The sequence below is a fragment of the Microcaecilia unicolor genome, chromosome 4, assembly GCF_901765095.1.
Source record: "Microcaecilia unicolor chromosome 4, aMicUni1.1, whole genome shotgun sequence".
NCBI classification, from domain to species: domain Eukaryota; kingdom Metazoa; phylum Chordata; class Amphibia; order Gymnophiona; family Siphonopidae; genus Microcaecilia; species Microcaecilia unicolor.
This window is the reverse complement of record NC_044034.1, coordinates 235,977,614-236,005,515: the sequence shown is the minus strand read 5'-3', so window position 1 is coordinate 236,005,515 and position 27,902 is coordinate 235,977,614. Positions and strand designations below refer to the sequence as shown.

The 27,902-nt window shown below is 47.5% G+C and overlaps 1 protein-coding gene across 1 annotated transcript in view; it reads right to left on the bottom strand.

The window, feature by feature from the left end:
* Positions 1 to 27,902, bottom strand: part of NALCN (sodium leak channel, non-selective) — a 690,956-nt gene that overhangs the window by 104,933 nt on the left and 558,121 nt on the right. Inside the window, 1 exon segment of the mRNA XM_030201343.1 lies at positions 12,068 to 12,174. Coding sequence (XP_030057203.1) covers positions 12,068 to 12,174 — 107 coding nt within the window.

The window sequence follows — 27,902 nt, the reverse complement described above, 5'->3', positions numbered from 1 at the left end:
ATCAGTGCACTAACAGATCAAAACTCCGCGCTCTTGCATACAGCGCTCCAAAAATAGCGCTGGAACAGCGTGGGGCGTTATTAGACCTATGATCAGAGAAAATTGCATGCAAATTTAAGCACGCAATTATCTCTGATCATGGGGTAGAAGTGCGGGAGAATTGTGCCTGAGCATGCGTTCAGCACAATCCTCCCGCACTTGTTTGACAGGTCTGGGCTGTCAAAAGCCCAAACCTGTCAAACACAGGGGCTGGAGGTCCTGGGACCACCAGGCCCCAACTACCCCTGCCCCGAGCAACGGGGGCTGGAGGTCCGGTGGACCTCCAGTCCCCCCAACGATCTCCACCCCCCCCCCCCCCAGGTTCAGGGAGGGCTAGAGATCCAGTGGGTCTCCAGCCCCCCCTAACTCCCCCAGCAAAAGTTCCCTGGTGGCCTAGTGGTGACCAACCAACCCCCCCCCCCCTTGACAGGGGGGCTGGGGGTCCGCTGGACCTCCCGTCCCCCCCTGACTATCCCCCCCCAGGTTCAGGGAGGGCTGGAGATCCGGTGGGACTCCAGCCCCTCCTAGTCCCCCAGCAAGGGGTCCACCAGTCCCCCCTACCTTGTGTGTTGGAGGAGGGAGGGTAGCCTGCCTCCCTCCTCTTCCTGCGACACCGCAAAATGGCAGCACCCAGCCCTGCCCAGTGTATCCTGGGATGCGCTGGGCGGGGCTATACACCATATAGGGGATGAATATGTTTAGCCCTGTTTAGCATGCATTTGCATGCTAGTTGCGTTCAGAGCCCTCAAGCGCATTATTTCACGCGCTCGTGGGCTCTGATCATGAGGCGTTAGCAAACACCGGCATTAGTATGGTGCTAACAGCCTCTAGCGCCGGCGTTTGCTTCATATCATCCCCCTGTCAAAATCCTGTGCTGCTTGTTGAGATATGGAGTGGGGACTGGGTGGGTTTATTGGTGAAGAATGAGTATGGACTTATTTAAAATTAGGTGAGTCAAAGGCATGGCAGGGATACGTTCCATCATTAGCCAGACGGTGGCAGTATTCAACTAATACATACTTGGTTAAAGTTATCTGGATAAGTTGGCTGCAGATATACCAGGCCTAAGATATCCAGATAAAAATATCAGCATATATTTATCTGACTTTATTTAGAAGCTGAGTTATTTGGATATCTTGTTAAACATCCAGTTGAAAGTAACCAAATAAATTATAGATTTTTCTTTAACCAAAACATTTTGCTGAATATTGGACTCAATGGGGCCGATATTCAGACAGTAGGAGCAAGTGCGGGCCCTGGAGCCAGGACAAACTGGAGCCACACAATGAGTGTAGGTAAAGGAAAATATTGTTTGTTATAAGTGTCGGGTAGGGCTCCCATTCCATTCACAGATGGGAGAGAGAAAATAAACATTAGAAATGTTCCTTAGACGTAACAAGGTTCTCAAGTGGCCTGCTGTGGATGATTTACTGAGTACTGTGTTTAGTTTTGGAGGCCGTATCTTGTCAAGGATGTAAAAAGACTTGAGGTGGTGCAAAGGAGAGCTACAAAAATGGTATGGGATTTGCGTTGCAAACCGTACGAGGAGAGACTTGCCGACCTGAACATGTATACCCTGGAGGAAAGGAGAAACAGGAGTGACATGATATAGACCAGTGATAGCGAACCTATGGCAGGCAGAGCCCTCTCTGTTGGCACGTGCGCTGTCGCTGGTCCGTCTGCACACCGTCGCTGGTCCGCCAGTACGTGCGCCGTCGCTGGTCCGCCCTCCCGCCCGTATGCACGCCGTTCCTGGTCCTCCCTCCCACCAACCAACCAACCAAGCACCAGGCCGCCCGCCCTCCCTCCCACCAAGCACCAGGCCGCCCTCTCTCCGAGCACCAGGGCCCCCCTCCTCCGAAATTTAAAAGGCATACCTGGTCGGGGTTAAGGCGGTGTCCGCAGCGGCAGCGAAAAGTGTGTTGTTTGCTTGGTGCGCCTTCGGCCTTCCCTTCTGTCTCTCAAGCTCTGGTCCCACCCTCATTTCCTGTTTCCGCAAGGGCGGGACCAGAGCTTGAGAGACAGAAGGGAAGGCCAAAGGCGCGCTGAGCAAACAACACACTTTTCATTGCCGCTGCCGACGCCGCCTTAACCCCGACCAGGTATGCCTTTTAAATTTCGGAGGAGGGAGGGCGGGCAGCCTGGTGCTCAGTGGGTGGGAGGGCGGCCTGATGCTGGGTGGTTGGGAGGCCTGATGCTGGGTGGGAGGCCTGATGCTGGGTGGGAGGGAGGGAGGCCTGGTGCTTGGTGGGAGGCCTGCCTGGTGCTGGGAGGGCAGGGGGGAGGGGAGGGTGGCTGGAGGGGAGGGCAGGGGGGAAGAGGAGGGTGGCTGGAGGGGAGAGGAGAGGAGGGTTGCTGGACATGGATGGAGGGCAAGAAATGAAGAAGAAAGGAGGAAAGTAAAGAAATAAATGGAAAGGAAGCCCTGGAAATAGAGTTAAGAGAACAGATAGAGAGCAGCAGAATCAGAGACTAGGACCAATATGGATAGAAAAACAAAATCACCAGACAACAAAGGTAGAAAAAAATCATTTTACTTTCATTTTAGTGTTTGGAATATGTCCAATTTGAGAATTTACATCTGCTGTCTTATTTTGCACTGGGTATACTGGAGCTGTAACAGCTTACAGAAATGATTTATAATGAAAAAAAATCATGTTATTTTTTTCTTCTACACTAGTATAATATTTTCAATGATGTCTGTTTATATGCGCCATGGCTGGTGTAAGGGGTGTAGCTATCATAGGGGTGGAGTCATATGTGGTGACCCCACCCATAATGAGTACCGGCATCTGTTGACACTTTGCAAAGCGAATGCTACATACCTGTAGAAGGTATTCTCCGAGGACAGCAGGCTGATTGTTCTCACTGATGGGTGACGTCCACGGCAGCCCCTCCAATCGGAACACTTTCTAGCAAAGTCCTTTGCTAGTCCTCGCGCGCCGATGCGCACCGCGCATGCGCGGCCGTCTTCCCGCCCGAACCGACTCGTGCCGGCCAGTCTCATATGTAGCAAGACAAAGAGAAGGGAAGACACAACTCCAAAGGGGAGGCGGGCGGGTTTGTGAGAACAATCAGCCTGCTGTCCTCGGAGAATACCTTCTACAGGTATGTAGCATTCGCTTTCTCCGAGGACAAGCAGGCTGCTTGTTCTCACTGATGGGGTATCCCTAGCCCCCAGGCTCACTCAAAACAACAACCATGGTCAATTGGGCCTCGCAACGGTGAGGACATAACTGAGATTGACCTAAAAAATTTACCAACTAACTGAGAGTGCAGCCTGGAACAGAATAAACATGGGCCTAGGGGGGTGGAGTTGGATTCTAAACCCCGAACAGATTCTGAAGCACTGACTGCCCGAACCGACTGTCGCGTCGGGTATCCTGCTGCAGGCAGTAATGAGATGTGAATGTGTGGACAGATGACCACGTCGCAGCTTTGCAAATCTCTTCAATAGTGGCTGACTTCAAGTGGGCTACCGACGCTGCCATGGCTCTAACATTATGAGCCGTGACATGACCCTCAAGAGCCAGCCCAGCCTGGGCATAAGTGAAGGAAATGCAATCTGCTAGCCAATTGGATATGGTGCGTTTTCCTACAGCCACTCCCCTCCTGTTGGGATCAAAAGAAACAAACAATTGGGCGGACTGTCTGTTGGGCTGTGTCCGCTCCAGATAGAAGGCCAATGCTCTCTTGCAGTCCAATGTGTGCAGCTGACGTTCAGCAGGGCAGGAATGAGGACGGGGAAAGAATGTTGGCAAGACAATTGACTGGTTCAGATGGAACTCTGACACAACCTTTGGCAAGAACTTAGGGTGAGTGCGGAGGACTACTCTGTTATGATGAAATTTGGTGTAAGGGGCCTGGGCTACCAGGGCCTGAAGCTCACTGACTCTACGAGCTGAAGTAACTGCCACCAAGAAAATGACCTTCCAGGTCAAGTACTTCAGATGGCAGGAGTTCAGTGGCTCAAAAGGAGGTTTCATCAGCTGGGTGAGAATGACATTGAGATCCCATGACACTGTAGGAGGCTTGACAGGGGGCTTTGACAAAAGCAAACCTCTCATGAAGCGAACAACTAAAGGCTGTCCTGAGATCGGCTTACCTTCCACACGGTAATGGTATGCACTGATTGCACTAAGGTGAACCCTTACAGAGTTGGTCTTGAGACCAGACTCAGACAAGTGCAGAAGGTATTCAAGCAGGGTCTGTGTAGGACAAGAGCGAGGATCTAGGGCCTTGCTGTCACACCAGACGGCAAACCTCCTCCACAGAAAGAAGTAACTCCTCTTAGTGGAATCTTTCCTGGAAGCAAGCAAGATGCGGGAGACACCCTCTGACAGACCCAAAGAGGCAAAGTCTACGCTCTCAACATCCAGGCCGTGAGAGCCAGGGACCGGAGGCTGGGATGCAGAAGCGCCCCTTCGTCCTGTGTGATGAGGGTCGGAAAACACTCCAATCTCCACGGTTCTTCGGAGGACAACTCCAGAAGAAGAGGGAACCAGATCTGACGCGGCCAAAAAGGAGCAATCAGAATCATGGTGCCTCGGTCTTGCTTGAGTTTCAATAAAGTCTTCCCCACCAGAGGTATGGGAGGATAAGCATACAGCAGACCCTCCCCCCAGTCCAGGAGGAAGGCATCCGATGCCAGTCTGCCGTGGGCCTGAAGCCTGGAACAGAACTGAGGGACTTTGTGGTTGGCTCGAGATGCGAAGAGATCTACCAAGGGGGTGCCCCACACCTGGAAGATCTGCCGCACTACCCGGGAATTGAGCGACCACTCGTGAGGTTGCATAATCCTGCTCAGCCTGTCAGCCAGACTGTTGTTTACGCCTGCCAGATATGTGGCTTGGAGCACCATGCCGTGACGGCGAGCCCAGAGCCACATGCTGACGGCTTCCTGACACAGGGGGCGAGATCCGGTGCCCCCCTGCTTGTTGACGTAATACATGGCAACCTGGTTGTCTGTCTGAATTTGGATAATTTGGTGGGACAGCTGATCTCTGAAAGCCTTCAGAGCGTTCCAGATCGCTCGTAACTCCAGAAGATTGATCTGCAAATCGCATTCCTGGAGGGACCAGCTTCCTTGGGTGTGAAGCCCATCGACATGAGCTCCCCATCCCAGGAGAGACGCATCCGTGGTTAGCACTTTTTGTGGCTGAGGAATTTGGAAAGGACGTCCCAGAGTCAAATTGGACCAAATCGTCCACCAATACAGGGATTTGAGAAAACTCGTGGACAGGTGGATCACGTCTTCTAGATCCCCAGCAGCCTGAAACCACTGGGAAGCTAGGGTCCATTGAGCAGATCTCATGTGAAGGCGGGCCATGGGAGTCACATGAACTGTGGAGGCCATATGGCCCAGCAACCTCAACATCTGCCGAGCTGTGATCTGCTGGGACGCTCGCACCCGCGAGACGAGGGACAACAAGTTGTTGGCTCTCGTCTCTGGGAGATAGGTGCGAGCCGTCCAAGAATCCAGCAGAGCTCATATGAATTCGAGATTCTGCACTGGGAGAAGATGGGACTTTGGATAATTTATCACAAACCCCAGTAGCTCCAGGAGGCGAATAGTCATCTGCATGGACTGCAGGGCTCCTGCCTCGGATGTGTTCTTCACCAGCCAATCGTCGAGATATGGGAACACGTGAACCCCCAGTCTGCGAAGTGCCGCTGCTACTACAGCCAAGCACTTTGTGAACACTCTGGGCGCAGAGGCGAGCCCAAAGGGTAGCACACAGTACTGGAAGTGACGTGTGCCCAGCTGAAATCGCAGATACTGTCTGTGAGCTGGCAGTATCGGGATGTGCGTGTAGGCGTCCTTCAAGTCCAGAGAGCATAGCCAATCGTTTTGCTGAATCATGGGGAGAAGGGTGCCCAGGGAAAGCATCCTGAACTTTTCTTTGACCAGATATTTGTTCAGGGCCCTTAGGTCTAGGATGGGACGCATCCCCTCTGTTTTCTTTTCCACAAGGAAGTACCTGGAATAGAATCCCAGCCCTTCTTGCCCGGATGGCACGGGCTCGACCGCATTGGCGCTGAGAAGGGCGGAGAGTTCCTCTACAAGTACCTGCTTGTGCTGGAAGCTGTAAGACTGAGCTCCCAGTGGACAATTTGGAGGTTTTGAGGCCAAATTGAGGGTGTATCCTTGCCGGACTATTTGGAGAACCCACTGATCGGAGGTTATGAGAGGCCACCTTTGGTGAAAAGCTTTCAACCTCCCTCCGACTGGCAGGTCGCCCGGCACTGACACTTGGATGTCGGCTATGCTCTGCTGGAGCCAGTCAAAAGCTCGTCCCTTGCTTTTGCTGGGGAGCCGAGGGGCCTTGCTGAGGCGCACGCTGCTGACGAGAGCGAGCGCGCTGGGGCTTAGCCTGGGCCGCAGGCTGTCGAGAAGGAGGATTGTACCTATGCTTGCCAGAAGAGTAGGGAACAGTCTTCCTTCCCCCGAAAAATCTTCTACCTGTAGAGGTAGAGGCTGAAGGCTGCCGGTGGGAGAACTTGTCGAATGCGGTGTCCCGCTGGTGGAGCTGCTCTACCACCTGCTCGACTTTTTCTCCAAAAATATTATCCGCACGGCAAGGCGAGTCCGCAATCCGCTACTGGATTCTATTCTCCAGGTCGGAGGCACGCAGCCATGAGAGTCTGCGCATCACCACACCTTGAGCAGCGGCCCTGGACGCAACATCAAAGGTGTCATACACCCCTCTGGCCAGGAATTTTCTGCACGCCTTCAGCTGCCTGACCACCTCCTGAAATGGCTTGGCTTGCTCAGGGGGGAGCGTGTCCACCAAGCCCGCCAACTGCCGCACATTGTTCCGCATGTGTATGCTCGTGTAGAGCTGGTAGGACTGAATCTTGGCCACGAGCATAGAAGAATGGTAGGCCTTCCTCCCAAAGGAGTCCAAGGTTCTAGAGTCCTTGCCCGGGGGCGCCGAAGCATGTTCTCTAGAACTCTTGGCCTTCTTTAGGGCCAAATCCACAACTCCAGAGTCATGAGGCAACTGAGTGCGCATCAGCTCTGGGTCCCCATGGATCCGGTACTGGGACTCGATCTTCTTGGGAATGTGGGGATTAGTTAATGGTTTGGTCCAGTTCGCCAGCAATGTCTTTTTGAGGACATGATGCATGGGTACTGTGGACGCTTCCTTAGGTGGAGAAGGATAGTCCAGGAGCTCAAACATTTCAGCCCTGGGCTCGTCCTCCTCAACCACCGGGAAGGGGATGGCCGTAGACATCTCCCGGACAAAGGAAGCGAAAGACAGGCTCTCAGGAGGGGAAAGCTGTCTTTCAGGAGAGGGAGTGAGATCGGAAGGAAGACCCTCAGACTCCTCGTCAGAGAAATATCTGATGTCTTCTTCCTCTTCCCACGAGGCCTCACCATTGGTGTCAGACACAAATTCACGGACCTGTGTCTGCAACCGTGCCCGGCTCGACTCCGTGGAACCATGGCCACGGTGGGAGCGCCGAGAGGTAGACTCCCTCGCCCGCAACGGCGAAGCTCCCTCCGCCGACGTAGTCGGGGAGCCTTCCTGGGAGGCTACCGCAGTCAGTACCGCAAGCGGCACCGATGTCGGAGACCTCACCCCGGACAATGGGCCAGCCGGCGCCTGGCTCGACGGTACCGGAGGCGCAAGCACCCCCGGTACCGGAGGGGTAGGGCGCAACAGCTCTCCCAGGATCTCTGGGAGAATGGCCTGCAGACTCTCGTTCAGAGCGGCTGTAGAAAAAGGCATGGAAGCCGATGCAGGCGTCGACGTCAGAGTCTGTTCCGGGTGTGGAGGCTGTTCCGGGCTGTCCAAAGGGCAGCGCATCGACACCTCTTGAACAGAGGGCGAGCGGTCCTCTCGTTGCCGATGCCTACTGGGTGCCGACTCCCTCGGCGACCCAGAGCTCTCGGTGCCGACATGGGAAGGGGACCGGTGACTATGCTTCTTCGACTTCTTGGGACGAAGCATGTCACCGGAGCTTCCCGGCACCGACGAGGAGGACGTAGAATCCAGCCGTCGCTTCCTCGGGGCTGAGACCGAAGGAGGTCGGTCTCGGGGGGGCTGTACCGCAGGAGCCCTCGGAATGGGGAGGAGACCCACCCGAAGGCTCACCGCCACCAGCAGGGGAATGGACAGCCCTCACCTGCACTCCAGACGAAGCACCACCGTCCGACGACATCAGCAGCCGAGGAGGTCTCAATACCGATGCCGACGCAGCCTTCCGATGTCGCCCCGATGCAGAGGGCCGATGCCTCGATGCACTCGATGCAATCGGGGGCGAAGATGAAGGTCCAGGCGCCGACGACGTCGAAGCAGTCGATACTCCCGGTGCCGATGCCGACGAAGAGCCCGAGAACAAAATGTTCCACTGGGCTAACCTCGCTACCTGAGTCCGCTTTTGTAAAAGGGAACACAGACTACAGGCCTGAGGGCGGTGCCCAACCCCCAGACACTGAAGACACGACGCGTGCCTGTCAGTGAGCGAGATTACCCGGGCGCACTGGGTGCACTTCTTGAAGCCGCTGGAAGACTTCGATGTCATGGGCGGAAAAATCGCGCCGGCGAGATCAAAACTCAAAATGGCGAAAATGGCACGGCAAAAATAGGGGGAAGAAAAACTTCGACCGAGGCCTAAATAGGGCCTACCCCGACGACGAAAGAAAACTTACCGGGGCAAAGACTGGAAGTACGGGAAGGGAGAAAACCATAAAGGTCTCCTTCCGACACCTTTTTTTTTTTTATTTTTAACAAAGTCGATAAAACGATGCGCGAGGTCAACTTTGGGGCGCGAACGGCGAAACACGACCGTACCGAGCGCGGACAAAAGAAGACTGGCCGGCACGAGCCGGTTCGGGCGGGAAGACGGCCGCGCATGCGCGGTGCGCATCGGCGCGCGAGGACTAGCAAAGGACTTTGCTAGAAAGTGTTCCGATTGGAGGGGCTGCCGTGGACATCACCCATCAGTGAGAACAAGCAGCCTGCTTGTCCTCGGAGAATAAATAATTAGATTTTGTGTTGCTGTTTGGGCACTCGGTCTCTGAAAGGTTCGCCATCACTGATATAGACGTTCAAATATTTGAAAGGTATTAATCCGCAAACAAACCTCTTCTGGAGACGTTTTTCTGTTTCAAAAAAGAGCCCCAATGTGTATTAAGGGGTCCTTTACGTAAACTGTGGTAAGAATTGGTCTTTGTGTGCCCTTGTGCACGTATTTCCTATGCGCTAAGGCCATTTTTACTGAGACTGTCAAACTCCCTTTTTTCTATTTATTTCATTTATGACTATGAATTAATGTTATCATCAGCCAATGGCCATTCAAAGAATTACCATGGGAGCTCTTACTACCACCTGTTAAGAAGAGGATAAGGGCTCCTGCATCAATCGGTGCTAACCAGTAAGCACACGGTAAAGTAGATGTGCTAAATGGTTAGCACAGGAGCGCCTACGCTCTGCCCCTGACACATCCCCTCAAAAAGTAGAAAAAAAGAAAATTAGCATACAGTTATCGTACACACATCCCAAAACTAATGCATACCACATTAGCACATCCCGGGTTAGGATTTTTTTTTTGCTGCGTTAGATGCGCATTAACGCCTAATGCAGCTTAGTAAAAGGGCCCCTTATGGAATAACGCAATTTTTGTGCCAAATGCCACACATTAAATAGAAAAATCTTGTGTCATTTGTTCTTAATGCACTTTTTATAGTGCAACACAAGTTAATCTGCTCAGTGTGCGGTGGCGGTGGCTAAGAAAGCAAATAGAGAGTTGGGTATTATTTGGAAAGGAATGGAAAACAAAAATGAGGACATTATAATGCATCTCAAATATTGTGTGCAGTTCTGGTCACGGCATCTAAAAAAAGATATGGTGGAATTAGAAAAGGCCGAAATTCAGGGCCGACAAACACGGAGGTCACAACAACAGAAGAACTATCCATGACCCTAGTTTCCCCTGAAGAAGCCAGTACCGGTGAAATGGGTCCCCACTGGGATGGGGTCTGAGATGGAGCACTCTCAAAGCTAAGTGCTCTTATATTATGCAATCATATTTGATAAGTATGCCTAAGATTTGGTGACTCTGCTGCAAAGGAATATTTTGATTGAATTGAAATTCAGAAAGTTTTGAAAATATTTTGTTACAAGCATTGAAATTTCAAAAACGTTTTCAGGAGGTTTTTGCCAATGATTGGTCTGAGTCAACGGGCTGCTGTGGTCCTCCTGACGGAGTGGATTTGACAATGTTTGAACCCCATAGTGAAAAGCTTGTGACTGCTGAGGCTTTTTTCTCCCATAAGCATAAATATGAAGAATTAAAAAATTTTATCACCATAATATTGAAAGAATTTATTATTGCTATCATAACTTTTGTATAGATGTATCAAGTTCCACATTTCTTTTATTTTAAGCTGAGCTTTGCACGTAGAATTGTTCTTTGGATTTTTGGAATTAGAAAAGGTACAGAGAAGGGTGATGAAAATGATAAAGGGGACGGGACGACTTCTCTATGAGGAAAGGCTAAAGCATTTAGGACTCTTTAGCCTGGAGAACAGACAGCTGAAGGGAGATATGATAGAGGTCTATAAAATAATGAGGGGAATGGAACAGGTAGACATCAATTGTTTACTCTTTCCAAAAATAATAGGACTAGGGGGAATGCAACGAAGCTACAAAGTACTAAATTTAAAACAAATCAGAGAAAATATTTCTTTACTCAATGTGTAATTAAACTCTGGAATTCTTTGCCTGAGAATGTAGTAAAAACAGTAAGCTTAGTGGGATTTTAAAAAGGTTTGGATAGCTTCTTAAAAGAAAAGTCCATAAGCCATTATTAAAATAGACTTGTGGAAAATCCACTGCTTATTTCTAGAATAAACAGCATAAAACATATTGTACTGTTTTGGCATCTTGCCAGGTCCTTGTGACCTGGATTGGCCACTTTTGGAAACAGGATGCTGGGCTTGATGGACCTTTGGTCTGTTCCAGTATGGCAATACATATGCTCTTAAGTAATAAACAGATGCAAATCATATAATGCATTCAAAGTTCACTATTATGCAAAATAAATAATCCAGTTTGCATATGATCTCCCAAGATGCATTATTCATGGAAATATAGTGCCAGCTGTAAGCTGGCATTATCTTTCCTCTCAGGAGCCTCAGGTCACTAATGCATGGCCTGATGCTTCTGAGGAGCCTTTGAAAGGGGCTAGTTCTGGAAACAAACAACTCGTCCTCCCCTACCAGGACCATACTGAGCCAGAATCGCAGTCTGTGAGACATGTCCCCTGATGCATACACTCAATCCATTGCACTGCGGCCAAGAAGAGGAGACAATAGACAGGGAGCAATTTTGGTACCCCCATCTCCTTTGTGCCTTGTATGGTCACATCACTTGCACAGCCCTTGCTATGGCCCTGCCCCCCTTCATACCTAGAGTCACAACACCCTCAGCCCCCAGCATCTCCTTTTCCAAATCCCTCCTCCCCAAATCATTAGCACCTACCAGTGAGTATTGGGTGGATAGCAGCAATCCCCTGTCACTCCTGCTTCATTGGCTGATGGGTTCAAAATGGTACCTAAATTCCTCTAATTCACTGGTTCTCTCAACCTAGTCCTCAGAGCACATCCAGCAAGTCAAGTTTTCAGGATATCCACAATGAATATGCATTAGATACATTTGCATGCACTGCCTCTACTGTATGCAAATCTACTTCATTCATATTCATTGTAGATATCCTGGAAACCTGGTGGCTTGGTGTGTCCTGAAGACTGGGTTAAGAACCACTGCTCAAATGGTAGTCTTCTGGTGCTATCACTAAAGAGTGAAGCAGCCAAATGAGCGATACCTTTAAAGTAGAATGCTCATGCTTTCCACTTTTTAACAGTATGATGTAGTCATGTTTGAAAGGAATATGGAATTAAATGATAATTTCTAGAATGTTTATCTATAGCATTTCTGTATAGATAGAATGCTTCACTGAAATATGAATGAGTGCTACAGTAGTAACAGTATTAAAATACACTAAGAAATAAAAATACCTTTACTGACAACAACACGGACTGGGCCAGAACAAGTACAGCAATTGTCCTCTTAAAAAATGGATGCTGAGTAATATCATACATTCTTGCTCTAAATCCATCATTATCTGAAAAAAGTAAAAAATATATTAAATGTACCATGTGTGCAACATACTTTCAGATAATATTTAAAAACTGCAAATTCTATTTATTGGAGTTTGTGATAGTTGTCTATGCTATAAACATATTTTTATTTATGATGAGAAGAATCCTCCCGCAAACATTGAGGTCCTTTTACTACGCTGTGGTAAGCACTAATGTGTGCTTACTGCAGCTTAAAAATGCCTTACCGAGGGGTGCACTCAGGCAACCCACAGTGATTTTGGCATCTGCACATGCTTCTACTTTTAGTGCTAGGGTGGGCCATGGGCAGAGAATAAGCATGTACTGTGCTAATCAGTTAGAGCAGCTACATTGCTTTGCGCTAACCGATTAGCGCTGAGCCTTTATCACCTACAAAACAGGTGGCAGTAGGGGTTCACGCTCTAATGGGAAAATTAGCGTGTGGCCATTAATTTAAAAAATGGAAAACTTGTCCATTTCCCACGTGTTGAAAAAATGGCCTTAGCATGCAGGAATGACCCGTGTAAGCATGTGCCAAGGCCACTTTTACCGCAGTTTGGTATAAGGGTCCCATTGATATTTTATCTTCAAATATTTCCTCTTTTATGCTCTAATAGATGTAGATATTTTGTTGTTAAAAATGATTTAGATCATCTGAGAAACTAACCACATGGAACCAACCTATGCTGCCTCAGACCTGGTGTAATTTTTCCTGCAGTAGCCACTTGACCAAAACATTTTTTTTAAATGGTGTATGCTGAGGAATACCTGAATTCATTTTAATGTGGTATGCGTTAAGAGTTTCCTTGTGAGTTAATACTCACGCTGAAATCCTTTCTGCATTGCTGTTATGCAGTAAAACACTTTTAAACCCTTGGTAACCATGTGGGAAGTTTTCTGCTTTGGCCCCAGAATGTATTACAATAACTAGGAGTTACATAACTATAGCCTGAGTCACCTTTCCTAGATCAGGCCTCTCTAAATAAGGACACAGCTGGTGAATTTTTCTCAAAATGAGAAATAACATTAAAGCTATATTATAGAAGTGTGATTCAGTATCTGATACAGATAATAAAGTAAGATCTAAATTGCATACTCTCTAACTAGGAGCTGTACCATAGGCGGTCGGTGGCCCAACTGTTTGGGGAGGCTAAAGGGGGCGGGGTTAGGGGGTGGAGCAAGGGGTGGAGCTTAAATCCATAATTGTCTGATAACACACAGAAAAAAATAAATAAGTAAAAATAAAAGTCACAATTAATACCTTTTATTACATTTAGATATTAGATATGTATCATATGTCAAAGAATAAAGTGGTTGCTCAAAGCATATACTAACCACAATCGCTCAACTGCAAAACACTATGCACAACTTTGTGAAAAAACACACTCAGAACCTTACTGTACCATAAATATTACACTGGGCAGAACCTAATACACCAATATACCACCCATACGGAAAATGCAGACCGTCAACAATATGAAACAAGGGATCATAATATCACAATTCTCATGAACAGCCACAAAACACCCTAATTCATGTTTAATGTGGGATAAAATGCCATAAATAAGTAAATAAATATAAACTTTTAATGTTGAGCACTTGATTCTCAAAGTGGACATATTCCAAACACTTAAATGAAAATAAAATGATCTTTTCTACCTTTGTAGTCTGGTGACTTTGTTTTTCTGATCATGCAGGCCCAGTATCCGATTCTGCTGCTATCTGTCCTCTTAACTCCGTTTCCAGGACTTCCTTTCCATTTATTTCCTTACTTTCCGCCTTTCTTCTTCATTTCTTGTCCTACGTCCGTAAGTAAAAGCTGGGTCCTCCGCAGACTTGACAGTCCAGTGGATCCAGCTTCTGCCTATTTTCTTCATCCATGTGCAGTTTTTCTACTTTCTTCCTTTTCCCTCATCTCATCGCATCTCCTTCCTCACTCCTCCCTTCCCCTCCATCCATGTCCAGCATTTCTTCTCTCTCCCTTCCCTCTCCTCCGTCCATGTCCAGCAACCCTCCTCTCCTTCCACCCACCCATGTCCAGCAACCCTGCCCTCCCCTCCATCCACCCATGTCCAGCAACCCTGCTCTCCCCTCCATCCACCCATGTCCAACAGCCCTCCTCTCCCCCCTGCCCTCCCTGCCCACCAGCGACTCTTCTCTCCCCTGCCCTGCCATCCGTAGCTTTTGCTTTCTACCCCCCCCCAGGTCCTGTCTCTTCCGCCCGCTCTCACCCATCTGCGTAGGCTGCTCTCCCCTCCATCCACCCATGTCCAGCAGCAGCCCTCCTCTCCCCCCTGCCCACCAGTGACTCTTCTCTCCCCTGCCATCCGTAGCTTTCGCTTTCTCCCCCCTCCAAGGTCCTGTCTCTTCCGCCTGCTCTCACCCATCCATGTAGGCTGCTTTCCCCTCCATCCACCCATGTCCAGCAGCAACCCTCCTCTCCCCCCTGCCCACTAGCGACTCTTCTCTCCCCTGCCATCCGTAGTTTTTGCTTTCTTCCCCCTCCGTCTGTCTCTTCCGCCGCTCTCACCCATCCGCGTCGCTCATTTTTAAAGCCTGAGGCGTTCTCCCTCCGACGCCGGTGCTTCATATAGCCAGCCTTAATCTGTCTGCGTCGGAGCCTCTCCCTCAGACGCATCCCACCTCTGCGTAAGACAGGAAGTTGTATTACAGGAGGCGGGACGCGTCTGAGGGAGAGGCTCCGACGCAGGCAGATTAAGGCTGGCTATATGAAGTGCCGGCGTTGGAGGGAGAATGCCTCAGGCTTTAAAAACGAGCAACGCGGATGGGTGAGAGCGGGAGGGGAGGTGGAAGACTCGTGCGGGAGGGGGGAGAAGGCAGAGTCAGACCGGTCGCTGCAGCATTTGGCGCTTAGGCGCCATCTCTTTTAAAGATCTGTGCCCCACGCCAGGGAAGTCCAAGATTGGGCTGGGGAGGCTTAGCCTCCCCAAGCCTCTTATACGGGCGCCTATGAGCTGTACTCCATTTAACATTTAAAGGCCATGAATAATTGTGTAAGAAATATCTTAATCTTAAAACCTGAGAAGGCCAAAGACTTGCATGTATTAAGAAAGGGAGGGCAATCTCAGTTGAGTTTTCAGGATTTCCACAATGAATATGCATGAAATCTATTTGCATACAATGGATGCAATGCATGAAAACAGATCTCATACATATTCATTGGAAAAATTCTGAAACTCTAACTGGGTTGCAATCCTTGAGGGCTGAGGTTGCCTACCCCTGTATTAAGATGACCTATCCAAAGTCCAAATATCCCCTCTATGTTAAAAAAATAAGGCCTGATATTTAGCCAGCAGCAATCAGCATTTTGCTGACTACTGCTGACGTTAAGCCTGGAAAGTTAATGCCAGGCCATGTCCAGGCTCCGACATTGAATTTCCAGGTATAGGAAGCCAGCTAAAACATAGCCAGTTAAGTGTGATATTTGGCACTTAATTGGCTAAGAAGAACCACATAAAGATATGACTGCATTTTATACGTTCCTATCTATACAGTTATCTTAATCATTTACATGCCAAACATTGCACTTAACTGGCCAAGTGCTGACTCCACCCCTGGAATGCCCCCAAAGTAGACATTTTCAGCTTGAGCGCTTATTGGGTATTTTCAGTGGTATTATTCAGTTAAGTGCCACTGAAAATGCCTGGTTAGCTTCAGGCTTACGATTTAAACAGCTAGGAGCCTCTTCTAGCCATATAAATCGCTTTGAAAATTGGACCCATATGAACATAAGAGTTGCCCTACTGGGGTCAGAGAAAAGATGAATCTAGCCCGGTATCCTGTTTCTAACAGTAGCCAATTCAGGTCACAAGTACTTGTTAGAATACCAAAAAATGGCAAAATTTCATGCTACCTACCTCGGGTGTAAGAAGTGGCTTTCCCCACGTCTATATTAATAACAGTTTATAGACTTTTCCTCCAGAAATTTGAACAAATGTTTGTAAACCCAGCTACACTTTTACCACTAGCTCTGGCAATGAGTTCCACTGTTTAACTTTGTATTGAATGAAAAACTATTTTCTTCTATTTGTTTTAAATGTACTGCTAAGTAACCTCATGGAGTGTCCCCTAGTCTTTGTACTTTTGGAAAGAGTAAACAATCAAGGCACCTTTACCATTCCACTCCACTTAGGATTTTTATAGACTTTTCTATCATATCTCCCCTCAGCTGTCTCTTCCTGACTGGCCCAGCAGGGGCCAGCTCAAGGAAAGTTTATTTCTGCCCCATTTCTGGGGTTATTCTCTGCTGTTTTAGTCTTGTTTTCTTATCAAGCTGTGTATTTGGTTCTTCCTTTTGTCTTGCTTTCTGATGCCTCAGGATTCCAGCAGAGCTGTCAAGTTCCCCAGTTCCAGCAGGGAGATTTGGGGCTAGTCCTGGATTTCTGACAATCCTATCCTGGTGCACAGTGGGACTTGCTGAACCAATTTCAATTATTAGGCTTGGGAACTACAAATACCGCACTGCTTTGGGATGTAAGTTCAAAATCACACTGGCCAACAAGTCTCTGTCATGGAACAGGGTAACTTGGCAGCTCTGTTCCAGCTTCTTATCAAGTATGCTTTGGTAGTCCTTGTTTGCTCTGTTCTGTTGAGGTACTTCTTGGAAGCACATCCTAGTTTTATTTGTCTACTATACAAGTCTTTGAAGTCCCAGTCTAGTAACTGCCCACACCCTGGCTAGGGACTCTGTGACAGAATGAAGAAGCCAAAGTAAAGGAATTGATAAAGTGGTTCAGTCAAAAACAGAAAAAAAAAAAAGCTAAATCTGAGTGCCCACATTAGCTTAAGCAGAGCTGCCAAGTTACACAGTTCCTGAAAGGAGATTTTTTTGGCCAGACCTTGTTTTAAAGTTACATCCCAAACCAGTGTAGTATTTGTAGTTTCTGATTCTACCCATTAAAATCAGTGCTGCAGGTCCCCAGAGCTGCCAAGGGGTCCGATCCACTCAGCAGGACATTTAGGGTCCACCCCCAGCCCACCCCAGCTCTGCCCATTTCTTCCCCCTTTACTTTGGCTGATTCATTCTGTCACAGAGTCCCTAGCCATATTTGTTTTCCCATTCCTTTCCTAATAATACCTAACAATCTATTTGCTTTCTTAGCCGCTATAGCACACTGAGCAGAGTTTCAACATATCATCAATGATGACGCCTAGATCCCTTTTCCTGGTCGGTGACTCCTAATGTGGAACCTTACATTATAGTTTGGGTTCCGCTTTCCCACATGCATCACTTTGCACTTGCTCACATTAAACATCATCTGCCATTTAGATGCCCAGTCTCTCAGTCTCATAAGGTCTTCTTGTAATTTTTCACAATCCTCTTGCGATTTAACAACTTGAATAATTTGTGTCATCAGCAAATTTAATTACCTCACTAGTTACTCCCATCTAGATCATTTATAAATATGTTAAAAAGCAGCGGTCCCAGTGCAGACCCCTGGGGAACCCCACTATCTACACTTCTCCATTGAGAATACTGACCATTTAACCCTACTCTTTGTTTTCTATCTTTTAACCAGTTTTTAATCCATAATAGGACACTACCTCCTATCCCATGACTCTCCAATTTCCTCTGGAGTCTTTCATGAGGTACTTTATAAAACGCCTTTTGAGAATCTAGATACACAATCAGTGGTGTGCTGGTAAATGTTTAACAACAGGCTCTCTCCCCGGTCCCCCTCTGCGCCGCCCCCCCCCCTCGTCCCCCTCTGTGCCCCCCCCAAATTGCAGAGCTGACTATAGCCGGGGAGAGAGGGTGGGGGGTGGCAATGCATTATCCAAGAAAAAAAAAATAAATGATCCTCAAGACCCTTCACTGGCTCCCTATCCGTTTTCGCATCCTGTTCAAACTTCTTCTACTAACCTATAAATGTACTCACTCTGCTGCTCCCCAGTATCTCTCCACACTCGTCCTTCCCTACACCCCTTCCTGTGCACTCCGCTCCATGGATAAATCCTTCTTATCTGTTCCCTTCTCCACTACTGCCAACTCCAGACTTCGCGCCTTCTGTCTCACTGCACCCTACGCCTGGAATAAACTTCCTGAGCCCCTACATCTTGCCCCATCCTTGGCCACCTTTAAATCTAGACTGAAAGCCCACCTCTTTAACATTGCTTTTGACTCGTAACCACTTGAAACCACTCGCCTCCACCTACCCTCCTCTCTTCCTTCCCGTTCACATTAATTGATTTGATTTGCTTACTTTATTTATTTTTTGTTCTGTTAGATTGTAAGCTCTTTGAGCAGGGAATGTCTTTCTTCTATGTTTGTGCAGCGCTGCGTACGCCTTGTAGTGCTATAGAAATGCTAAATAGTAGTAGTAGTAGTAGTTCCCCTGCCCTCCAACCACCCATGCCCAGCAGTGACCCTTCTTTCCCCTGCCCTCCATCTACCCATGCCCAGCAGTGACCCTAATCTCCCCTGCCCTCCATCCACCCATGTCCAGCAGTGACCCTAATCTCCCCTGCCCTCCATCCACCCATACCCAGCAGTGACCCTTCTTTCCCCTGCCCTCCATCCACCCATGTCCAGCAGTGACCCTAATCTCCCCTACCCTCCATCCACCCATGCCCAGGGACTCCCTTCTCTCCCCTGCCACCCCTCCCACGTTGTTCACCGGCGACTTCTCCTCCCTCCCTCCGGATCCGTCCCTCACCGACCTGACTCTTCTAATTCTTCGGCGGGGCAGGCAGTCTTGCCTGCCCGCTACCAGCGCTGACTCTTCCCTGCCGGTTCGCACTTCAAAATGGCCGCCGAGACTTCAGTAGAAGTCTCACGAGGCCGCCTCTGGAAGTCTCGGCAGCCATTTTTAAAGCGCAAACCGGCAGGGGAGAGTCAGCGCTGGTAGCGGGCAGGCAAGACTGCCTGCCCCGCCGAAGAATTAGAAGAGTCAGGTGAGGGACCGGATCGGGCGGGCGGGAGGGAGGAGAGCCGGCTCGCAGTGGGAAACAACCGGCTCGCAAGTCGGTACAAAATCTTAATCTGAATGATATGCGGTTTACTGTATAGCTTGGACCTGTGAGCAAAGATGTTGCCAGCATATCGCACATTGGTTAACTTTTCAGTTTTGAAGCAAGCCGGGACTTTGGCAGGTCTTGCTGGTTTCACATATTTGGGGCTTGGCATCTGATATACTTTCTGATTGTTTCTTGTTAACGCTGATGTTTGAACCTGTGTTTCTAGGTCACTATGGGGGGTTGATTTATGATGTGGTGGATGAGGGGAGAGGGGGTTGCTTTGTTTCTTGAGTATATTTTTGGAGGGAGAGGGAAATGGGATGGGATGAGCGAAACAAATAGGGTTGTATGACTGTAGGGGATTGGCTGGGGTTTGTCTGGTTATGGGGGTTTATGAAAGCTGTAATGTTTAAATGGTGGGTAAAGAAGGGAGGGGTTTGGGGGGAAGGGAAGACTATCTTTTTCAATGTGGGAGGGGTTTATGTTAAGTGGGGGAAGGGTTAAAGGAGGTTTTGGGGAGTGGGTGGTTGTTGAGGCTGATCGTGCTTATGGGTGTGGCTAGCTGGGAGAAGCTGGATCTGCGACTGCAAAAGATTATACATCCCACAGGGGGCGGTTTAGCTGGGATGCTGCCCCTAGGGGTTTAATCAGTGCTATTGATTTGAACAGGTGTGAATTTTCGATGGTGGGATAGGTAGTTTGCGAGTGGCTACTTTAAATGTGGATGGTATTCATTCGCCTATAAAAAGGAAAAAATTGTTAAATTACTGTAAGCGCCTTGAAGTGGATGTCCTTATGGCTCAGGAGACCCATCTTTACCCTTTAGAGAATGCTAAGTTAAAACAGGGGTGGGTGGGAGAGATTGCTTTTGCTTCATTTAAAAACAGGCAGCGGGGAGTAGCTATTCTTATTCATAAAGCCTTGGATGTCACTCGGCATAAGTTAGTACAGGACCCAGAGGGTCGATTTGTAATTTGGGTGGGGGTGTTGCAGGGCCAGAGGATTGCCCTCTGCTCTGTATATGCTCCAAATGTGTATTCTCAGAAATTCTTCTCACTCTTAGCAGCACTGGTGCCACTTCGAGACTACCAATTAGTGATAGGTGGGGACTTCAATATCACTGCAGACCCCCTCGTTGACTATAATCCATTAAAAAAAAGACCTAAAGGGATTGAGAACAGGGGGATAGGCTTACTACAATCTGAACTAGTGTAATATATGGTAATATATATTAAATGTTATTTTCCTGGGTCTCTGGGGGCTGTTCCAGGATTTTGGTGGATGCTGCTGGCTGGAAATGTGACATTGAAAAAGGGTACTTTGATATTGAAAGTGAGCTGAGGTGAGTGTGAAGGGTGTTTCAGAGATAGAACTGGGTTCCAAGAGATAAAAAGTGAGTTACAATTTTGTGGAATGAGAGTCTGTATGCTAAGGTATTAAGTGGACACATGGCTGCCTACTCTTTTTAGAATAGGGAAAAACAGTTGAGACACAGGAGTGTGGGAGACTGTGATTTCTGCTGGTAGTTATACTAAGTGAGAGAAACTATAAGGGTGTCAGGGAAAGAAATGTGCTAGAATTTAAAGGGTGATTAAAGGGGAAATTGAAGGTAAATCTGTTATTTGGAGAAAGAAGCTATTAGGCTGTGTCTGTGGAAAAGGTGTGTTGTTTGTGAGTGCTCTGAGTTCAGTGAAAGGTTTGTCAGTTGGCAGATTAAGCCCTGCTTTTGTATGATTGCTGTATTCTCCAGATTGATCTGATAGCTGTGCAGGGAAATGTTATGTTTATATGTTAAGTCTGTGAGATGCAATGTTGAATCACTATTTGAATATGGAATGTGTTACTGTGTGAGATCCCTGAATGGAGTGTAAAAGCTTCTGGCCGCCTTATAGAATAGGGAATTAACAGTGAGAAATAGGTTTTGAACTGAGTACTCCTGCAACTTATTTTATTTCAATTAGAGAGTGTGGCCACAGTATTGAGAACTGATTAATTGTCACCAGAGTGGAGTCAGTTCCTGGACAAGCAGGGAGTTTTAAGATTTTGCACCCAGTTATTTTCTTTATAAGTGAGGTTTAGGGAGAAGAGATCGGTGAATTATCCTCTGCCGGATTTCCAGCTGAGCTCCAACGCAAGAAAGACCTCACCTAAATAAATTTGACCACAGCTAAGTGACATTGGCAAAGGGTGTTGAAGGACATATGGAGGGGCATAATTGAACGAAAACGCCTATCTCCATGGGCGTTTATCTCCAAGAACGGGTCCGTGAAGGGGTGGACCGAACCGTATTTTGGGAAAAAATAGACGCCCATGTTTTATTCAACAATGTGTGAGCTGGGCGTTTTGTTTTTCAGCGATAATGGAAAATGAAAGCGCCCAGCTCAAAAACGAATAAATCCAAGGCATTTGTTCGTGGGAGGGGCCAGGATTCGTAGTGCACTGGTCCCCCTCACATGCCAGGACATCAACCGGGCACCCTAGGGGGCACTTTTACAAAACCAAAAAAAAAGGTAAAAGAGCTCCCAGGTGCATAGCACCCTTCCCTTGTGTGTTGAGCCCCCCAAATCCCCCTCAAAACCCACTGCCCACAAGTCTACACCATTACTATAGCCCTAAGGGGTGAAGGGGGGCACCTACATGTGGGTACAGTGGGTTTGGGGGGGTTGGACGACTAATAAGCATTAAGCAGCACAATTGTAACAAGTAGGGGGGATGGGCCTGGGTCCACCTGCCTGAAGTCCACTGCACCCCCTAACAACTCCTCCAGTGACCTGCGTACTGCTGCCAGGGAGCTGGGTATGACATTTGAGGGTGAAAATAAAAAGTTGTGAAACATCATTTTTTGTGGTGGGAGGGGGTTAGTTACCACTGGGGGAGTCAGGGGAAGTCATCCCCGATTCCCTCCGGTGGTCATCTGGTCATTTAGGGCACTTTTTGGGGCCTTATTCATGAAAAAACAGGGTCCAGGAAAAGTGTCCTAAATTCTAGCTAAAAACGCATACTTTTTTCCCATTATCGGTGAAATGCGCCCATCTTTGTTCGGCAGATAACCACGCCCCAGTTCCGCCTTCGCCACACCTCTGACACGCCCCCATCAACTTTGTCCGCATCCGCGACGGAGTGCAGTTGAAAACGTCCAAAAATCGGCTTTCGATTATACCGCTTTATTCGTTTTTGTGAGATAAACGTCCATCTCCCGATTTAGGTCGGAACTTGGGCGTTTTTCTCGTTCGATTATAAGCAGGATAGTTTTTTTTGGTTTACAACATTTTAAGGGAAAACTAAAGAACAGAACAACACCAAATATAAAAAAAATCCATGTTTTCCTGACTTGCCTAAGTGTTCTGGGTTCAACTGAGATCCTTGCACAAACATCCATCATACCCATAAAGACTCAAATTCTGACATCAATAGCAAGGAAAGAGTATTAAAACAAATATCTGATTTTGATAAAAAGACAATTTAAATATTTATCTGAAAAGGTCCTTTTCTGCCTTTTTAGGTGATTTTGTTGAAAGTAACAGAAAAAGGTAAGGATATACATGTAAAACTACATTTGAATGTTGAGTATGTTATTGCAGTTCTATTAAACCACACACAAATTGTGAATTCGAGTTTATTTGAATGAAAATTTGTTTGCATTTGTATTCAATAAAGAAAAAGATAATTTGCAAATCTGAATGTGCGGTTCATCCAGTTCAGGAACAAATCCTAAATTTAGCTTCTTTTCCTCCTTTATTCTTTGAGAGTAAAGGATGAGGTTAGTTTATTTGTTCCACTCCCTCAGCTGTGAGTGTGTGTTCCCTGGATATTCGCCACGACTACAACCATCAGGTATCTGAGAGCACATCACTACAGTCCAGCCGAGAGGGGTGGTAACACTAGGTTTGTTAGATATCTGGTGCAAGCTAGATTGGACTAGACTACATTTTAGTAGCCTCCCCTCTTTTTTCTATAGCTTATCTGCTGACATTGAAGCAGAAGCGGTGTCGGACCACTGTATGGTGTGGGTGGACCTGGGACTACTAGGGAGAAAAGCCTCCACAGAGTGGCGTATGAACCCCATGTTGTACCTAGATCCTGAGTTTAGGATTTTTCTAACAGAAGCGTGGCAGCACTATCTTAGTGATAATAAGTCTAGTGACACAAACCCAATCACATTTTGGGAGGCTGGAAAGGAGGTGATAAGATGGAAAATTATAGAATAAACCGCTCACATGCGCAAGAAGAGGGATGAGGAGCATCTAACCCTGCTCAAACAACTCCAAAATGCTAGTGGGAGATGTGACCCGCAGGGATCTGGGAGATAGGGAAATCTATAGCAAACTGAAAGGATCATAAATGAAATTTTGAGCCAACGCGCCTTGAGAGATATCCAATTATATAAATATAAACTTCATAGATGGGGAAATAAGGCAGGTAGACTGTTAGCAACATTAGTCCGCAATCGGCCGGCAAGGCAGGTGACCTCACATATTAAGTCTGCGTCAGGGCAGTTGTTAATGAAAGAGGAAGAGATCCAAGCTGCATTTGTACACTTTTATAGATCTTTATACGACTCGGTTCACTGTGATGTGGCTCAGCGTGAGGCCTTCTTCCAAGGACTTCACCTACTGTCTCTGCCACATGAACAGTTAGACTCTTTAAATGCACCTTTTCCAGGGGAAGAGATACAAGCTACCATTAAAAAACTTAAATTAGCTAAAGCACCTGGGCCAGATGGGCTGGGCCCTGAATTTTATGAGTTGCTGGGGGCTTAGGTCATTGGCTCATTTCGTGACTTATGTCACGCCTTGTGCAACCAAGGTCAGTCCACGGGCTCTCTGACTCATGCCTCTATAATGGTTTTACCTAAACCTGGGCGTGACCATGAAAAACTGGGTTCTTATCATCCTCTCTCACTGTTAAAATCAGGATATTAAGTTATTTGTGGCATTTTGGCCTCAAGATTGGGGAAAGTTCTCCCCACCCTGATACAAGATGACCAGACCGGCTTTGTGCCAGAAAGATATGCCTCTACAAATATTCTTCATGCTTTGAGTGCGGTTCAGGCCGGGGAGGTGGGGGGCAAACCTGGAGATTCTTGTCAACGGAGACTTAACTGATTATTTTGCACTGGAGTGGGGAACAAGACATGGGTGCCCTCTGTCCCCCATGTTATTTGTTCTATCACTTGAGCCTCTGGCTAGCAAGATCCGACAGTCTTGAGAGCTAAAGGGCATTGTGGTAGGGACCCAAGAATACAAAATTAACCTATTTGCAGATGACATGCTGATATTCTTGGGCCAGGCATCTGGGGGGGATCCCTGTGCTTATTGATCTCATTCAGAAGTTTGGGGCAATGGTGCTATCTACCAATCGTCCATGTAAACACTTATCCGATTTCCCCTTAGCTTGGACCCCAGGCCCTATCAAATATTTACACTTGGACCATATTATAATGTATAGGAAGAATGTTTGGGAGAAACTAGAGGCCATATGTGATCTTTGTTGTCGTTGGAAAGACTTTCCTATCTCGTTTTTAGGACGGGTGGCGTTAGTTAAAATGGTTCTATTGCCTAAGGTTTTGTATCCCCTTCAAATGATGCCACTTTGGATTAAAAGTAAGGATGAAAAAATGTACAGGGGGATAATCTCTTCATTTATATGGGGGGCGCACCGTGCGCGAATTGGACACAATAAACTGACTCGAGACAGGGGGGAAGGGGGAGTTAATTTACCCGATCTCAGACTCTATAATGTTGCAGTGATCCTACGCTGGATCCACAAACTACACACTGGGCACTCTACATTTGCCCCCTCAGGCATTTGGGAGACAGCTGCCTCCCCTTTTTCAGGTTTTAATGTGATCCATTCCATGGGGGCATGAATCAAACTATCCCCACTCCTGCGACCACTTGTTAGCTTGGGAGTGGTGGAGAGCCCGCTTGGGGGGAGCAGTGGGACCATCCTCTTTTTTGGATATTTGAGACAATCTGAGCTTCCTTGCAGGTCAGGGTAGATCGCATTTTGTATCATGGTTACGCCAGGGGTGTTGTTACGTAGGGCAGTTGTCAGAGGTGGGTGGTGGTCAGTGTCCAACCTTCGCACAATGCCGGGATTCCTGGCATCTCCCTCGGAATTCGTCCTTTTGTTATATGCAAATTAGACATTATATCCATACATTGAGGGGACCCGATCAGAAGTGCCCCTCTTTCACAGCGTTGGACAGGGCCTTCATGTGTTGATCATAGTGGCATTATTTCCCTGTCCTGTTTTACTGTGCTGTTTGGAACAGCGTGGGGAAATGATCATCGGCCCATAAGTTAGATATTGTACCTGATGCAATGGAGGGCTAAGTAACTTGCCCAGGGTCACAAGGAGCTGCAGAGGGAGTTGAACCAGGTTCTTCAGGATCTCAACCCACCAACCATCAGGCAGCAGCAGGAATTGAACCTGATTACCCAGGTCCGCAACCTGCTGCACTATTGGTTACTATGGGCAACCTCCACTTTTGTGAAGAACTTTTGTTTTATTAATAAATAGACCCCAATGAGCCAAGGCACCTTTTTATGCACATACCAAATGAAAGCTAAAAATACACAGCACATAGTAAGGACACAGAAGCAGCAGAAACTGTCTTCAGCTTGTGGAGCTACTGCTAGTGATATGCAACTTATCCTTAAAATCGAGCGTGGTATCGGAAGTTTGGAGGGTGGCCAATGTAACGCCGATTTTTAAAAAAGGCTCCAGGGGAGATCCGGGAAATTATAGACCGGTGAGTCTGACGTCAGTGCCGGGGAAAATGGTAGAGGCTATTATTAAAAACAAAATTACAGAGCACATCCAAGGACATGGATTACTGAGACCAAGTCAGCACGGCTTTTGTGTGGGGAAATCTTGCCTGACCAATTTATTTCAATTCTTTGAAGAAGTAAACAAACATATGGACAAAGGGGAACCGGTTGATATGGTGTATCTGGATTTTCAAAAGGCGTTTGACAAGGTACCTCATGAAAGGCTACAGAGGAAATTGGAGGGTCATGGGATAGGAGGCAATGTCCTATTGTGGATTAAAAACTGGTTGAAGGATAGGAAACAGAGAGTGGGGTTAAATGGGCAGTGTTCACAATGGAGAAGGGTAGTTAGTGGGGTTCCTCAGGGGTCTGTGCTAGGACCGCTGCTTTTTAATATATTTATAAATGATTTAGAGATGGGAGTAACTAGCGAGGTAATTAAATTTGCTGATGACACAAAGTTATTCAAAGTTGTTAAATTGCGACAGGATTGTGAAAAATTTCAAGAGGACCTTACGAGACTGGGAGACTGGGCGGCTAAATGGCAGATGATGTTTAATGTGAGCAAGTGCAAGGTGATGCATATGGGAAAAAAGAACCCGAATTATAGCTACGTCATGCAAGGTTCCACGTTAGGAGTTACGGACCAAGAAAGGGATCTGGGTGTCGTCGTTGATAATACACTGAAACCTTCTGCTCAGTGTGCTGCTGCGGCTAGGAAAGCGAATAGAATGTTGGGTATTATTAGGAAAGGTATGGAAAACAGGTGTGAGGATGTTATAATGCCGTTGTATCGCTCCATGGTGCGACCGCACCTTGAGTATTGTGTTCAATTCTGGTCGCCGCATCTCAAGAAAGATATAGTAGAATTGGAAAAGGTGCAGAGAAGGGCGACTAAAATGATAGCGGGGATGGGACGACTTCCCTATGAAGAAAGATTAAGGAGGCTAGGGCTATTCAGCTTGGAGAAGAGACGGTTGAGGGGAGACATGATAGAGGTATATAAAATAATGAGTGGAGTGGAACAGGTGGATGTGAAGCGTCTGTTCACACTTTCCGAAAATACTAGGACTAGGGGGCATGAGATGAAACCACAGTGTAGTAAATTTAAAACAAATCGGAGAAAAGTTTTCTTCACCCAACGTATAATTAAACTCTGGAATTCGTTGCCGGAGAAAGTGGTGAAGGCTTAGCAGAGTTTAAAAAGGGATTGGACGGTTTCCTAAAGGACAAGTCCATAAACTGCTACTAAATGGACTTGGGAAAAATCCACAATTCCAGGAATAACATGTATAGAATGTTTGTACGTTTGGGAAGCTTGCTAGGTGCCCTTGGCCTGGATTGGCCGCTGTCGTGGACAGGATGCTGGGCTCGATGGACCCTTAGTCTTTTCCCAGTATGGCATTACTTATGTACTTATGTACTTATGTATAAGGAATGCAATCATAGCCACTTACACACACTTCCTGCGTCAGTCTCAGCAGTCATTTTGCGACTGGAACCAGCACAGGAAGGAGCAAGTCTCCTGCCCACAGTCGCAAAATGGTTTCCAGGACCTCCCATGGAAGTCTCGCTAGACTGCTGCAGTCGGTCCTGGTAGCCAGTTTGTGACTGGAACCAGCACAGGAATGAGCAAGTCTCCCGCCCATGCTGGTTCCAATCGCAAAATGGATGCCAGGATCTCCCATGGCAGTCTCACCAGACATTGCAACGGAGCAGCAGCATGGGGCAGGAACGAGTAGGGTTCGTTCTTGCCCCTGAAGAAGCCATTGGACCACCAAGGCTTCCTAAGGTAGGCCCAAGAAGGGCCTTTGGTGGTTGGGCGGGATGGGGTGGAGAGTGATTATGGGGATGGAGGGGAGAGAGTTTCGGTTTCAGCTAAAAATGGCTGTGCATTTTCGGCCGAAACCTGAACCTGAATTTTGGTCCAGTTTCAGTGATGAAATGGAAACCAAAATTTGGTTGGCTTCTATCATTTA